The following is a 12,167-nucleotide window of genomic DNA, read 5'->3' as shown; positions in this document are numbered from 1 at the left end:
CAATTTTTTTTCAATTATAAGAACTTAACTCTACTGAATTCACAAAAATGAATATGACTTTTATACATTGGAAGCTATAATAGGCATTTTGCACACCTTGTCTGCCCATTTCCTTCATTTTAAAGATTTTTTTATTGTTAAGGAAAGTGAAGACTGCATTGGGTACATAGTTAAGGGAGATAATTCTGACAAAACTAACAAAATCCAAAATGTTCAGCAAGACATTACAGTGTATACAGTTATAGGATGTTTTCTTTTTTAGAAAATGAACAACAGTGGAGTGTCTTCAATAATCAGTCCAAGATTCTTGTGGGTGGGAATGGAAATGCAAGACAGCAGAATGCCTTTACTGGATCTATCTCAGGTATGCCTTTAAGTATCTTAAGTAAGCTCTTAATTATCTCATTTAAGCCCTTGATTATCTTAGGTAAGCTAATGATTATCTCAAGTAAGTTCTTGTTTATCTCAGATCTCAGGTAAGTTCTTGATCATCTAAAGTAAGTTCTTTATTATTTCAGATAAGTACTTGATTATCTACAGTAAGTTTTTATTTATCTCATTTAAGCTCTTGATTATCTCAGGTAAGCTCTTGAGTATCTCTGGTATGCTATTGAGTGTCTTGGGTAAGCTCTTGATTATCTCAGATCAGCTCTTGATTATTTCAGATAAGCTCTTGATTATCTCAGGTAAGCACTTAATCATCTTAGGTAAGCTATAGATTATCTTAGGTAAGCTCTTGATAATCTCAGGTTAGCACTTGATTATCTCAGGTAAGCACTTAATCATCTTAGGTAAGCTATAGATTATCTTAGGTAAGCTCTTGATAATCTCAGGTTAGCACTTGATTATCTCAGGTAAGCATTGAATCATCTCAGGTAAGCTATAGATTATCTTAGGTAAGCTCTTGATAATCTCAGGTTAGCACTTGATTATCTCAGGTAAGCACTTAGTCAATAGCTTACCTGAGATAATTATCTCAGGAAGTCTTGACCATAAGCCCTGCCTTGACCAAACTATAACAGATGATGCATTCAGGGTTTCATACTATCAAACTTGCCTTTGATTCTGCATCTGACAATTTTTTAGCATCCTCAGGTAGTGTAGATTCAAGTTTGTTCAGATCATGACCCCCAGGGGTAGGGCGGGGCCACAATGGAGGATCAAAGTTTTACATAGAAATATATAGGAAAAACCTTTAAAAATCTTCTTCTCAAGAACAGAAAAGCCATGATGAATCATATTTATATGGAAGCATCCTCAGATAGTGTAGATTCAAGTTTGTTCAAATCATGACCCCTGGGGGTAGGGCAGGGCCACAATGGAGGATCAAAGTCTTAAAAAGAAATATATAGGAAAATATCTTCTTCTGAAGAACTGCAAAGCCATAATTAGTCATTTTGATATAGAAGCATCCCCGGGTAGTGTAGATTCAAGTTTGTTAAAATGATGACCCCACAATGGGGGATCGAAAATTTTACATGGGAACATATAGGAAAATATCTTCTTCTCAAGATCTGAAAATCATGTTTAGTCATTTTGGTATGGAAGCATCCTCAGATAGTGTAAGTTAAATTTTGTTCAAATGATGACCCCTAGGGGGTAGGATGAGGCCCAATTGGGGGATCAAAAGTTCTACATAAGAACATATAGAAAAAATATTATATTTCTTCTCAAGAACAGAAAAGCTATATTTAGTCATGTTGATATGGAAGCATCCTCAGGTAGTGTAGATTCAAGTTTGTTCAAATGATGACCCCTGGGATAGGGAGGAGCCACAATGGGGGATCAAATTTTTACAAAAAAATATATGGGAAATTTTTTAAAAAATCTTCTCAAGTACAACAAAGCCATTTGTTATATTGACATGGAAGCATCATCAGGTAGTTTAAAATTCAAGCCCCCCCCCCCCTCCCCAGTAATCTTTTCAATACTGAACTGATTTGTGCTCTTGCCTAGCCAATGTGCTCAGGTGAGCGATGTGGCTCATGGGCCTCTTGTTTTTACTTGAGTGACCAGGTTAAAGTCTTTTGCTAAGTGGATGTAAACTCTAATTATACCAAACTTGCAAAGATGATGCAGCTAGAGATGTAAAATAACAGACTAATTCTTGGAGTACTGCTATTGACCTGTATTATGATTATAATGAAAGGCATACAACAATAACATTTTAAAGTAATGCATTTTACGGAACATTTCATATTGGAACAAGACTTATTTTTAATTGAGCTTCATAATTTTTAATTACCAGTGATTTTTCCCTTGTCCAGGGTTGGTGTTTAATGGTTTAAGAGTGATTGACCTTGCCTGTGAATTAGATCCTTTCGTTGTTACTCGGGGTAGTGTTCAGCTCTGTCCTATAAGTACCAGGTAAGGATATGAGAAATTTATCTCATTTCAAAGTCATTTACAAATTGGTATAAAAAGTTAAGGCTCATTTGAATCACTGATGTTGTATTTTGTAGGAAACATGAAATGCAATCTACAGAAGGAATACGGGTATGTTTTATTCTATCTGCGTAAGGAAGTCTCCCAAACATTTTGTTTTATTGATGGAAAATTGATAATTTTTTTTAGTTTTTTAAAGTTTTTTTTTTTTTAAAGTCGCTTCGTTATATTTTGAGTTATCTGAAAACATTCTTGTCACTTTCTCAAGATAGATCGTAAAAATAATGAACAGAAAATTGACAAAAATGGTGCTAAATCAGGAAATGCTAAAGGGAAACCAGCCTCTGCTAAAGACAATACACTGCTACCACCATCTCATCAAACTAACAGAGATTTTCCCCAGCAAAAACAAAGAGATGTCACAAAAAAACAAATTTACCTGAAAGAAAGTGTTGTAAAGTTTCCATTAATGAACTCAGTGGAACTAAAACTGTCAGGTGATGTGAAAAAAGAACCTAAGGATGTTCTGATGGATTACATGAGTGATGATGCTGACTTTGATAACATTGCCGATTACCAAGGATCAGGACACGGGAACCAGGGAAGGACTAGTCAAGAAGATTTTCCTTTCCTCTATGCACAATCTGGTCATCAAATCAACCTCTTCCCAAAATCGGATAATGGGAATTCCTTCCTCCCACAAAAGAATAACCAGAAATGGAAAGATGGGAATTCGGGATATGAGAAAATGAAGAGTCAGTTTGGAGACTCCATCCATCATGTGATTCCAAGAAAGTTACCTGAAGCATCATCCAGGTCCAACCATCTGAGGCCATTGTCAAACCACAAAATTGTCAGGGATGAGGGTGAGAGGGTAGTTGTGGGAAAAGGGGAGTCTCACGTTACTTACATCCCCATCACTGAAATAGTAAGTGGGAGGATCCTGGGTATGGGGTTTTTTACTAACACCAAACATTAATGCTGGATAACTGTAAAGGATGATTGGGAAACTAACACTGGATGTCAGCTACTGATAACGTAGCCTAATCCTGGATGACTGAAGGCAGATGAGGAACTAATGTTTTCTAGTGCACAATAACACGGAATGGATTGCCAATAATCACCATCCTATTATAGCATCAGCTGCTCTCTTCATGAATTTTTCATTTTAGTAAATTTATCAGATCTTGTTAGCTAGTATCCATTCTTTGATGCATGATGTACGTGGGCTTATGCCAGTATATTCTCACTCTTTCTCTCTCTCATACAGCACATTTTTGTTTGTTTTTTTTCAGTCCTAACTTATGCAATCAATTAAAGAAATTAACATGAGTAGACATAACCATACATATGTGAAGAGTTTGCCTATTGATATTTGAAAGGTTTTTTTTGTTAATGTAGTGAATTTGTACATTTAACTACTGCATGTAATAAGGTGATCAGATTTTGTTTATGTGAGAATAGGGGAGAATGCAACTATATTATTATAAATTCATCCTATTAATTACTGTATAAGGGGAAATTAACTCATTATACAAATTTTTGCTATATTTGTGCTTTAAATTAAAAAAACTGCAAATAAATTATATGTACCAGTTTTTAGTATTTATGCTGAAGACAAACATTATATTTGCACAAATTCAAATGTGCTATTTAGATACCAAGGAAAAAAATTATATGTAAATTTCAACCCTTATGCAGAATATGAATATGTTAATGAAAATTTACAGCACACCAAATTCCCTGCTTTTACCTTAATAAACATAGGGCAGTCAATTCAATGAATGAATTCAATTTAATTTCACAGCACAGCACTCCTCTGGAGGGCGTGACAGATGACATAATTATCCCAGCAGGGTCGGGGGATGGAGGAATCAAGTGTCCAGTAGATGATGAGGATGATTGTGCTTCAGACGATGCATCAGATAACATCATCTCCACCACTGTAACATTTACATACAAACCAACCACAAAACCACCACTGAAAAGGTAAACCATCAGATAACATTTCTACAACTGTAACACTTACATACAAACCAACCACAAAACTGCCACTGATATGGTAAACCATCAAATAACATTTCCACAACTGTAACATTTACATACAAACCAACCACAAAACCACCACTGAAAAGGTAAACCATCAGATAACATTTCCACATGTGTAACATAGGCAGATCGACCACAAAACCACCACTGAAAAGGTTAACCATCAAAAAACAATATTTCTACAAGTGTAACATGTACATACAAATGAAATACAAAACCACCACTGAAAAGGTAAACGATCAAATTACATTTCACCAACTGTTACATTTACATACAAACCAACCACGAAACCACCACTGAAAGGGAAAACCATCAGATAACAACATTTTCAAATGTGTAACATTTACAAACCAACCACAAAACCACCAACGAAAATGTAAACTGTCAGATAACAGCATTTCCACATGTAACTTTTACATACAATCCAACCAAAAAACCACCATTGAAAATGTAAACTGTCTGATAATGTCATCGCCACAACAGTACCATTTACATACAAACCAACCACAAAACTGCCACTGAAAAGGTAAACAATCAAATAAAAACATTTCCACATGCATGTGTAACATATGCAGATCAACCATAAAATTATAACTGAAGAAGTAAAGCATCAGATAATGTCATCTCCACCATTGTAACATTTACATAAAATCAAACCACCACTGAAAAGGTAAACCATTCTTCATAGCATTTCCACAAGTGTAACATTTACATACAAACCAACCACAAAACCACCACTGAAAAGGTAAACATTTCTGCATCAGTTAAATTCACACAAAAAGTAAACTTGTCATAAACCATGTAATATCTCCAAGCATGGAAACCTACACTCTTTAACTGAAAAAGTAAATTTTTGGATAATTCTCCACAAAGACAAGCCTTAAGCACATGTACTATACAAGTACAAACTCACTTTTCTGGGAAAAAAAAACTTCAGAAAAGATGTTTACTACATGGAAGTCTAAATGTAAATTCACAGTAAAGTCATCTATCAGAGGATAATTTATTTCAATTCTTAATACAATACAAGAAGAGAGACTATACATGTGTATCTCTTTCAGCCCACACTAGTTGTACACATGCACATACAAACATTAATCATGTTCAGAAGATTTACTCATGAGAGTTTGCTTCAAAATACTGGGTTTTTTTAATTATTTACAGCACTGATGTTGGACCATGTTCCCCAAAAGATTCCTTAAATTGTGATAATCAAGTAGAGAGTACTAATTTGATAAATACGGACAAAAAGAATTCTTCTGTGCCTATGAAAGGGAATGGCAAAACTTCAACAGAATATCCTCTAATTCCTGCAAATAGAAATCGTGAACAGGAAGTGACACAGACACCAAACCTTGCCCTTATTATTGGCATTGTGGGTGGGGTGTTGGTGGCTTTGATAATTCTAATTATAGCTTTGTATAAATTCCGGAGTCGTGATGAAGGCTCTTATAAAGTGGACGAAAGTCAGAACTTTGCATTTCTGGAAAAGAAACAGCAGCAGGGTAATGGCCATGGAGCGTTGCTAGGAAACCACAGCAGTGGAGGTGGAAAGTCGGGGAAGAAGAAAGATGTTAAAGAATGGTATGTGTGAAGTCAGAGAAGACCAAAGCCTGGAATTTCTGCAGAATCTGTATCAGAAGGTGGTCTCGTGGATGACCAGATGTGAAAGAAATTAAATATGTATAGTTAACCAGTGCATTTAAAATCTTAGAAATAATTGAAAGATACAATAATGGCTCTACAGAAACTGGACATTTCCAGTCATTGTGGACTTCCAGTTTTATTACACTGTGTACCATACTGTGAATCAGATCTTCCTTTATTCAGTTTGGAAGCATTGGCAAAGTTTGATTGTAATGATTGAAGAGAAAATATATATTAAGCAGAGAATAAGAATTAATATACACAGGCTTTGGCTTTTCTGATGATCCTAGTGATTTGGAGACTGCCACTGTGAGCTGACGAGTTCAGCTTTGACGTGTGGACCATATCGGTGCTTTCAGTGAAGTGTGACTAGCACGGCTCTAAGCTATGTTGTGATTGGACGACATTTTTTCTATGAAGTTAGTGATAGTTTTTTTTCAGTATTCTTTTGCCAAATAGTTTTTGGACCATGTACAACATGCATTCCTAGCTTATATGTAAAGAGAGAGAGAGATCAAAATTCATTCCAAACACATTATTTGTAAAACATCAAAGGCTTTTACATTAAAGTCCATCAATTGACATGGATTGACCTCCAAAGGATGTGTAAATATTATTAACAAGTTATTTACGTAACTTTAACAATTATATGTCTTTAAACTGTATATTAGTCATCTTTGCTGTTCTCAATTTTTTAAGACAGATGTCATGAAAGAAGCTCCAAAAACGAAAAATGTTTTTTGAACTTTGAGAGAATTTTATCATGCAAAAATGTACATATTGAGTTTTTCTAGTTCTTTTTACACCTAGGTACCTGCAATATTTCTCCCTTCAATTAGTGAACATAAATCACTGTTTACTTGATTGGGAAAGTACATTCATGATTTCAATTTCTTTATCTTGGTGTAAAAAATAATTTACATCAAAAGGCAAATCACTCTTACTGCATTAAATTATCATGTAATTAGAACTTCCTAGTGAGTAGTGTTGAGTTTTCTTTAAAAGACTGCCTATTCCCTTTATAGAGTGATACAGTTTACCTTTCAATTGAGATTACATACCTTTATTCTCTCTGTAATAACTTTCAGTATTAGGAAGTCTCATTTTCAGCGTATTTTGTACATTTATTTACATGTATAGATATTATTCATAATTTACACATATTTGAACTCATCTAGTTTTTGTTTTTTTCTTTTAAATTGTAATTTTAGAATTGTAATACTTTATCCTTCATCAGAACCCCCAAAAATTATGTATTATCTTGTGATTTGATTGTTACACCAGAAATGAACAAATTTCAATATTGTAAATAGGTTTCCCTTCCATGTGTACCGGGGTGTGTGAAATAATTGTTTTATTATATCATTGTAGCTGCAGCAGGTGTTTTTTATATACTGGATCGTTAACACTGTGTATGATAGAGTCATTGTTACAATCATGACGTAATGCTCCCAGTGCAATATTTGATTTGCTTTGCGTGATAATTTTACCTGTCTTTTGGCCACTGTTTCGTAATGTTTTTGTTGATGATAGAGTTTTTTGTGCCATACGTTTTGTTGAGAGAATGTGAACAAAGTTGTATATAAATGCAAATAAAACTGTTTACAAAAACATTTTTTTTTTTTTGGTCTTAATAAACAAAAAATAACAAAATTCATTTCAGCAAGTTCAACCCATTATAGAGAAAAACCAGTCTAGAGGAACTTCATACTAAGAAGATTCTTTTCAGTCAGGGGCAATCCAACTGTAGTCAGATTTTATCCATTGTACACATCCAGTCTAGTTTTATTTAAAAATGTCTTTATTTTTGCAAAATAATAGTTACCTATTTTTACTGCATATTTTTTCTGAAGTGCATGTTATTGCCTAATTCTATCTTTTTTGCTCTGCATCGTTTGTAAACTTTTGAACTCTGAAATGATAGGGCCCCTTTCAACAAAATTTGGGATATGGCTACTGTGAATATCTTGCATTTGACCACTTAAGGTATTTCATCCCCTAAAGAACCCAATAGACGATTTCATATTCTTTTAAAGAGTTATCTCCCGTTGTCGGCGTAACACATTCCTTGTAACTAGCCTGTAAATATCTTCAACCTTCAAACGCTATAGGACAATTTTGATCCGTTCCTGTATTGCCATAGCATGGGGCAACATCATTAACATAATGAACATATTCATGCAGATTAAAATTGTATGACATTATACATAAAGTTGGTAATGTTATAGAGGGAAAACAGTGCCTTACGCCGGTTGACCCCCGTTTGACCCCGCAAAGGGAAATAACTTTTGTACATGTGAAAGTCTTCTTCAGCACGTTTTAAGTTCTTTGATATTAATTTTGTAAGAGCATTTTAGAGTCGAAAAGGATTTTACAAAAAGAAAAATTAATAAATTTTATTACTTTTAGAAGCAGTAGCCAATTGCTCTGGGGTCAATGGGGACAGGCAAATTTTTCAAATTAAAAAAATTAGATACTAAGAATATCAAAAAATGCTGCGGTGGAATTTTTTTTTTAATAAGTAGAAATCGAATAACAATTAAAAACTTTTTTTTACCGGATACATGATTAAAAATCGATTTTTATTGAACAATTAGAGATAACTTTTTAAGGACAGGTCATAGTCATAAATTATGACACATTCCGCTCATACATGTACATACTAATTGTAATAAATGGAAATTATGTCTAAATATACTGTGTAGTCAACCGTTACTTACCTGTTTTGTATTATCGCACTGGTCATCGAAATCTGTCCCTTGTCTGTGGTCCACTAGGCTAATTTCAACAAAACTTGCCACAACGCAACCTTGGGTTTAACGCAATCCTCTTTCAAGGGGGAGATAATTAAGAAATAGTGAAAACTGGGTGGGGTCATTTGAAAATGTTCTCAAGAACCACTGCGCCAGAGAAAAGATGAAACTTATGTGGAAGCTTCCTGACAAAGTGTAGATTCAAGTTTGATGGGAATATATTGGATTTTTTGTTTATCCCCCCCCCCCCCCCCCAAGAATCGCAGGACCATGATTAGTAATATAAATTTGCAAGTATTTTCAGACCATTTTAATTTAAATCATGGCCCCTTTGGTGTAGCGTGGGGCCAAAAAAAGCTAAAGGCTTTTGTGTTACACGGGAATTTATAGATAAAATGTTTTAAAATCTTTTCAAAAAACAGGGCCATGATAGGTAATATACAATCACTCATAGGTAGTGCAGATTTAAGTTGGTTCAAATCATGGTCCCTTGGAGTAGGGTGGGGTCATTATTGGTGATCAAAGTTTTACATGGGAATATAAAGGGAAGATGTTTTAGAATATTTTCCAGAACAATAGGGCTATGATTAGTGATATAAGATGCAAACAATCATACGTATGTAGTGCAGATTTAAGTTGGTTCAAATCAGCACCCCCTACACCAACCCCATCATGTGAGTAACTAAAGGTTGTGTTCAATAGGGGATCATTATTTCAAAAGGAATCTGAGGATTTTATTTTTAAACATTTTTTTTAAATAGCAGGGCCACACAAAAGTGTATCCACATGGAAACATTCCAGAGATCTTTTTTTTTCCTCAAATAATAGATCCTGCGGTTAGAGTACGGCTTAAATCAGGGAGAAATTTTCACCAAGTTCATGTTTACTTCTTTTTAACAGCAAGGCCATGTTAGTCAAAACAATATTAAAGCCTCCCGAGGATGTGTTGATTCAAGTTGGGCATTTGGGGATAGGGTTGAATTTGATGGAATTTTAATGAATTCATTAATTTTGTGATGAAGAACAGCAGGGCCAGTGCGACTCAAATGTGCACTGTGGCTAATGGGCCTCTTGTTATATGAATAATGAAATACCCAAGTATTACTCCCGTTGTCTATAGATATTCTGCTATTTTAGAAAAGCTAAAATATAATGCTCAAATTTCTTAAAGAGGCCTATGTGCCTTGATAGTCAGTCATCTTAGTATCATTAGTCTCTTAATTTGGACTATTAATGTGCCACCATTTTGCTAAAAAATAACTTGAAAATAGGCTATATGATTCATATGGTACAAAATGTCACATTTTTAAACACGTATTTTTAAACATTTGCTATCTTTGGGTCATCTCTCCATGATTTTCAAACGTTAATTGTATGCATTCTTATTCAAAGAAACAAAAAATCATTTGTAAAAAATTGAGAGAAGACTCAGAGACCATAAAAAATGAACTTTTTCCCCAAAAAATTCCAATGTGTTAATGCGGTGCTTCATTGTCTTTTCAAAAGCCAAGTTGTATGTGTAGTGATGATAGCTCAGTAATATGCGTTACCCGTCCAGTGCAATGGAGTCGAAGAATTTTTGGTTCGATCCTCGCATGAAGCGTTAATTTTTTTAATGCAAACAATCAATTCTTTTGTCAGTTTAATTTTTTGTACCGATTTATTTTAAAAATGGATAAATTCTGGTTCTGTTGCATCGAGAGCGAAAGCAATTCTTCCAACCCACTAATACTTTAATATACACATGTACCTGTTATTGCATTTAACTATACCCTTATTGTCTTGTAGGTGTTTATTTTTTATGTGAACCATTACTTTGTTAAAGTTTGTTTATTAAGATAAGCGGACCTAAATATTACAATTTGACATGTTATTTCAAACTAAATAGAACATTTTCCTATGTGCGTAGCTTTTTAAAGCCTGTCCAGCTGTGGTCAGCCAACCAAATCGTGGACATTTAAACTATAAATGTTTCGTACACATAATTCCTGCAGATCACACGCCAAACACGCCCATCGTCTTTTAACAATGATAAATAATTATTAGAACCTGTTTGGATAACTTTTCCGTGATGACGTCACTTCAGGGTCTGAGATATACACGTACATTGTATACAGACGTTTTAAAGACTTTTATGGGTTGTCTTGTTCTAAAAGGTTCTTGTAAATTTATAAAACGGAAATGGGTCTTTTTAGAAATAATTGAGGAATGATTGTTTAATAGCACTATTTCGTTTCTTTTCTTTCTTTTTTTTTTTAATTTCATCCAGTTTGTTATAAGTTCAGATGTGACTCATTTAAAGCATCGCATTTTTCTTAGGGAAAAGGGGGCAATTATGATTTTTCCATACCATGAAAATTTCTCTCTCTCTCTAATCAATCTCTCTCTCTAATCAATCTATCTATCATATTCATCAATCTATCTGTTCTGAACATATATGAAGCAATGGTTGACTCATTTATTCGATAGTAAGAAAAATAAACCTTAGCCACATTAATTACTCACTCGACTGAAAGCTTATCCTCGTTTACTAATAATTTTCTCAAAAAAATCTTATAAACAAAAGTTATGCAGTCAGATTACTTTTGATTCTGTAATTTGATATCAAAACAAGAGGTCCATGGACCACATCGCTCACCTGAGCACATTGGCTAGGCAAAAGCACAAATCAGTTCAGTATTGAAAAGATTACGGGGGGGGGGGGGGGCTTGAATTTTAAACTACCTGATGCTGCTGCGTCTGCTCTAGAGTCGCGAAGTAAGGAGTTGATCCTTACGTCGCGGGTTCGAATCCCACTGTGGGACGTGGAGACCGGTCCTTCGGATGAGACAGTATAAACCGAGGTCCCGTGTCGTAGTAGGTGCTGGCACGAAAAAGATCCCTCACTGCTCAATGGCCGTAAGTGCCGAGTATAGGACAAAATTTGCAGCTCTCCACCGGCAAGTGGTGGCATCTCCATATGAGTGAAAAACTCTCGAGAGGGACATTAAACAACATACAAACAAAAACCTGATGATGCTTCCATGTTAATATAACAAATGCCCTTGTTGTACTTGAGAAGATTTTAAAACAATTTCCAATATATTCCTTTGTAAAAATTTGATCCCCCTTTGTGACTCCTCCCTATCCAAGGGGTCATCATTTGAACAACCTTGAATCTACACTAGTCTACCTGAGGATGCTTCCATATCAATATGACTAAACATAGCTTTTCTCTTCTTGAGAAGAAATATTTTTTCTATATGTTCTTATGTAAAACTTTTGATCCCCCATTGGGCCCCACCCTACCCTCGGGGGGTCATCATTTGAACAAAATTGAATTTACACTATCTG

At 34.7% G+C, this 12,167-nt stretch overlaps 1 protein-coding gene across 6 annotated transcripts in view; it reads left to right on the top strand.

The window, feature by feature from the left end:
- The window catches only part of LOC133174100 (neurexin-1-like), a 58,488-nt gene extending 50,794 nt beyond the window's left edge, over window positions 1–7,694 (top strand). For 4 of the 6 annotated variants that reach the window (XM_061309151.1, XM_061309156.1, XM_061309143.1 and 1 more), the window contains 6 exons: window positions 263–364; window positions 2,268–2,367; window positions 2,463–2,496; window positions 2,654–3,313; window positions 4,193–4,374; window positions 5,599–7,694. In XM_061309151.1, the coding sequence (XP_061165135.1) occupies window positions 263–364; window positions 2,268–2,367; window positions 2,463–2,496; window positions 2,654–3,313; window positions 4,193–4,374; window positions 5,599–6,028 (1,508 nt within the window). In that variant the 3' untranslated portion in view covers window positions 6,029–7,694. Of the gene's footprint in view, window positions 1–262; window positions 365–2,267; window positions 2,368–2,462; window positions 2,497–2,653; window positions 3,314–4,192; window positions 4,375–5,598 lie in introns of those variants that run through there. The other 2 variants (XM_061309164.1, XM_061309173.1) reach the window with 2 other exon arrangements.
- Window positions 7,695–12,167: the final 4,473 nt, after the last annotated feature.

This window comes from Saccostrea echinata, unplaced genomic scaffold (genome assembly GCF_033153115.1).
Source record: "Saccostrea echinata isolate AGI-Se365-2 ecotype Australia unplaced genomic scaffold, CSIRO_AGI_Sech_v1 ptg000002l, whole genome shotgun sequence".
NCBI classification, from domain to species: Eukaryota; Metazoa; Mollusca; class Bivalvia; order Ostreida; family Ostreidae; genus Saccostrea; species Saccostrea echinata.
Note: the sequence above shows the minus strand (reverse complement) of the source record. Positions and strands in the feature narration are given on the sequence as shown.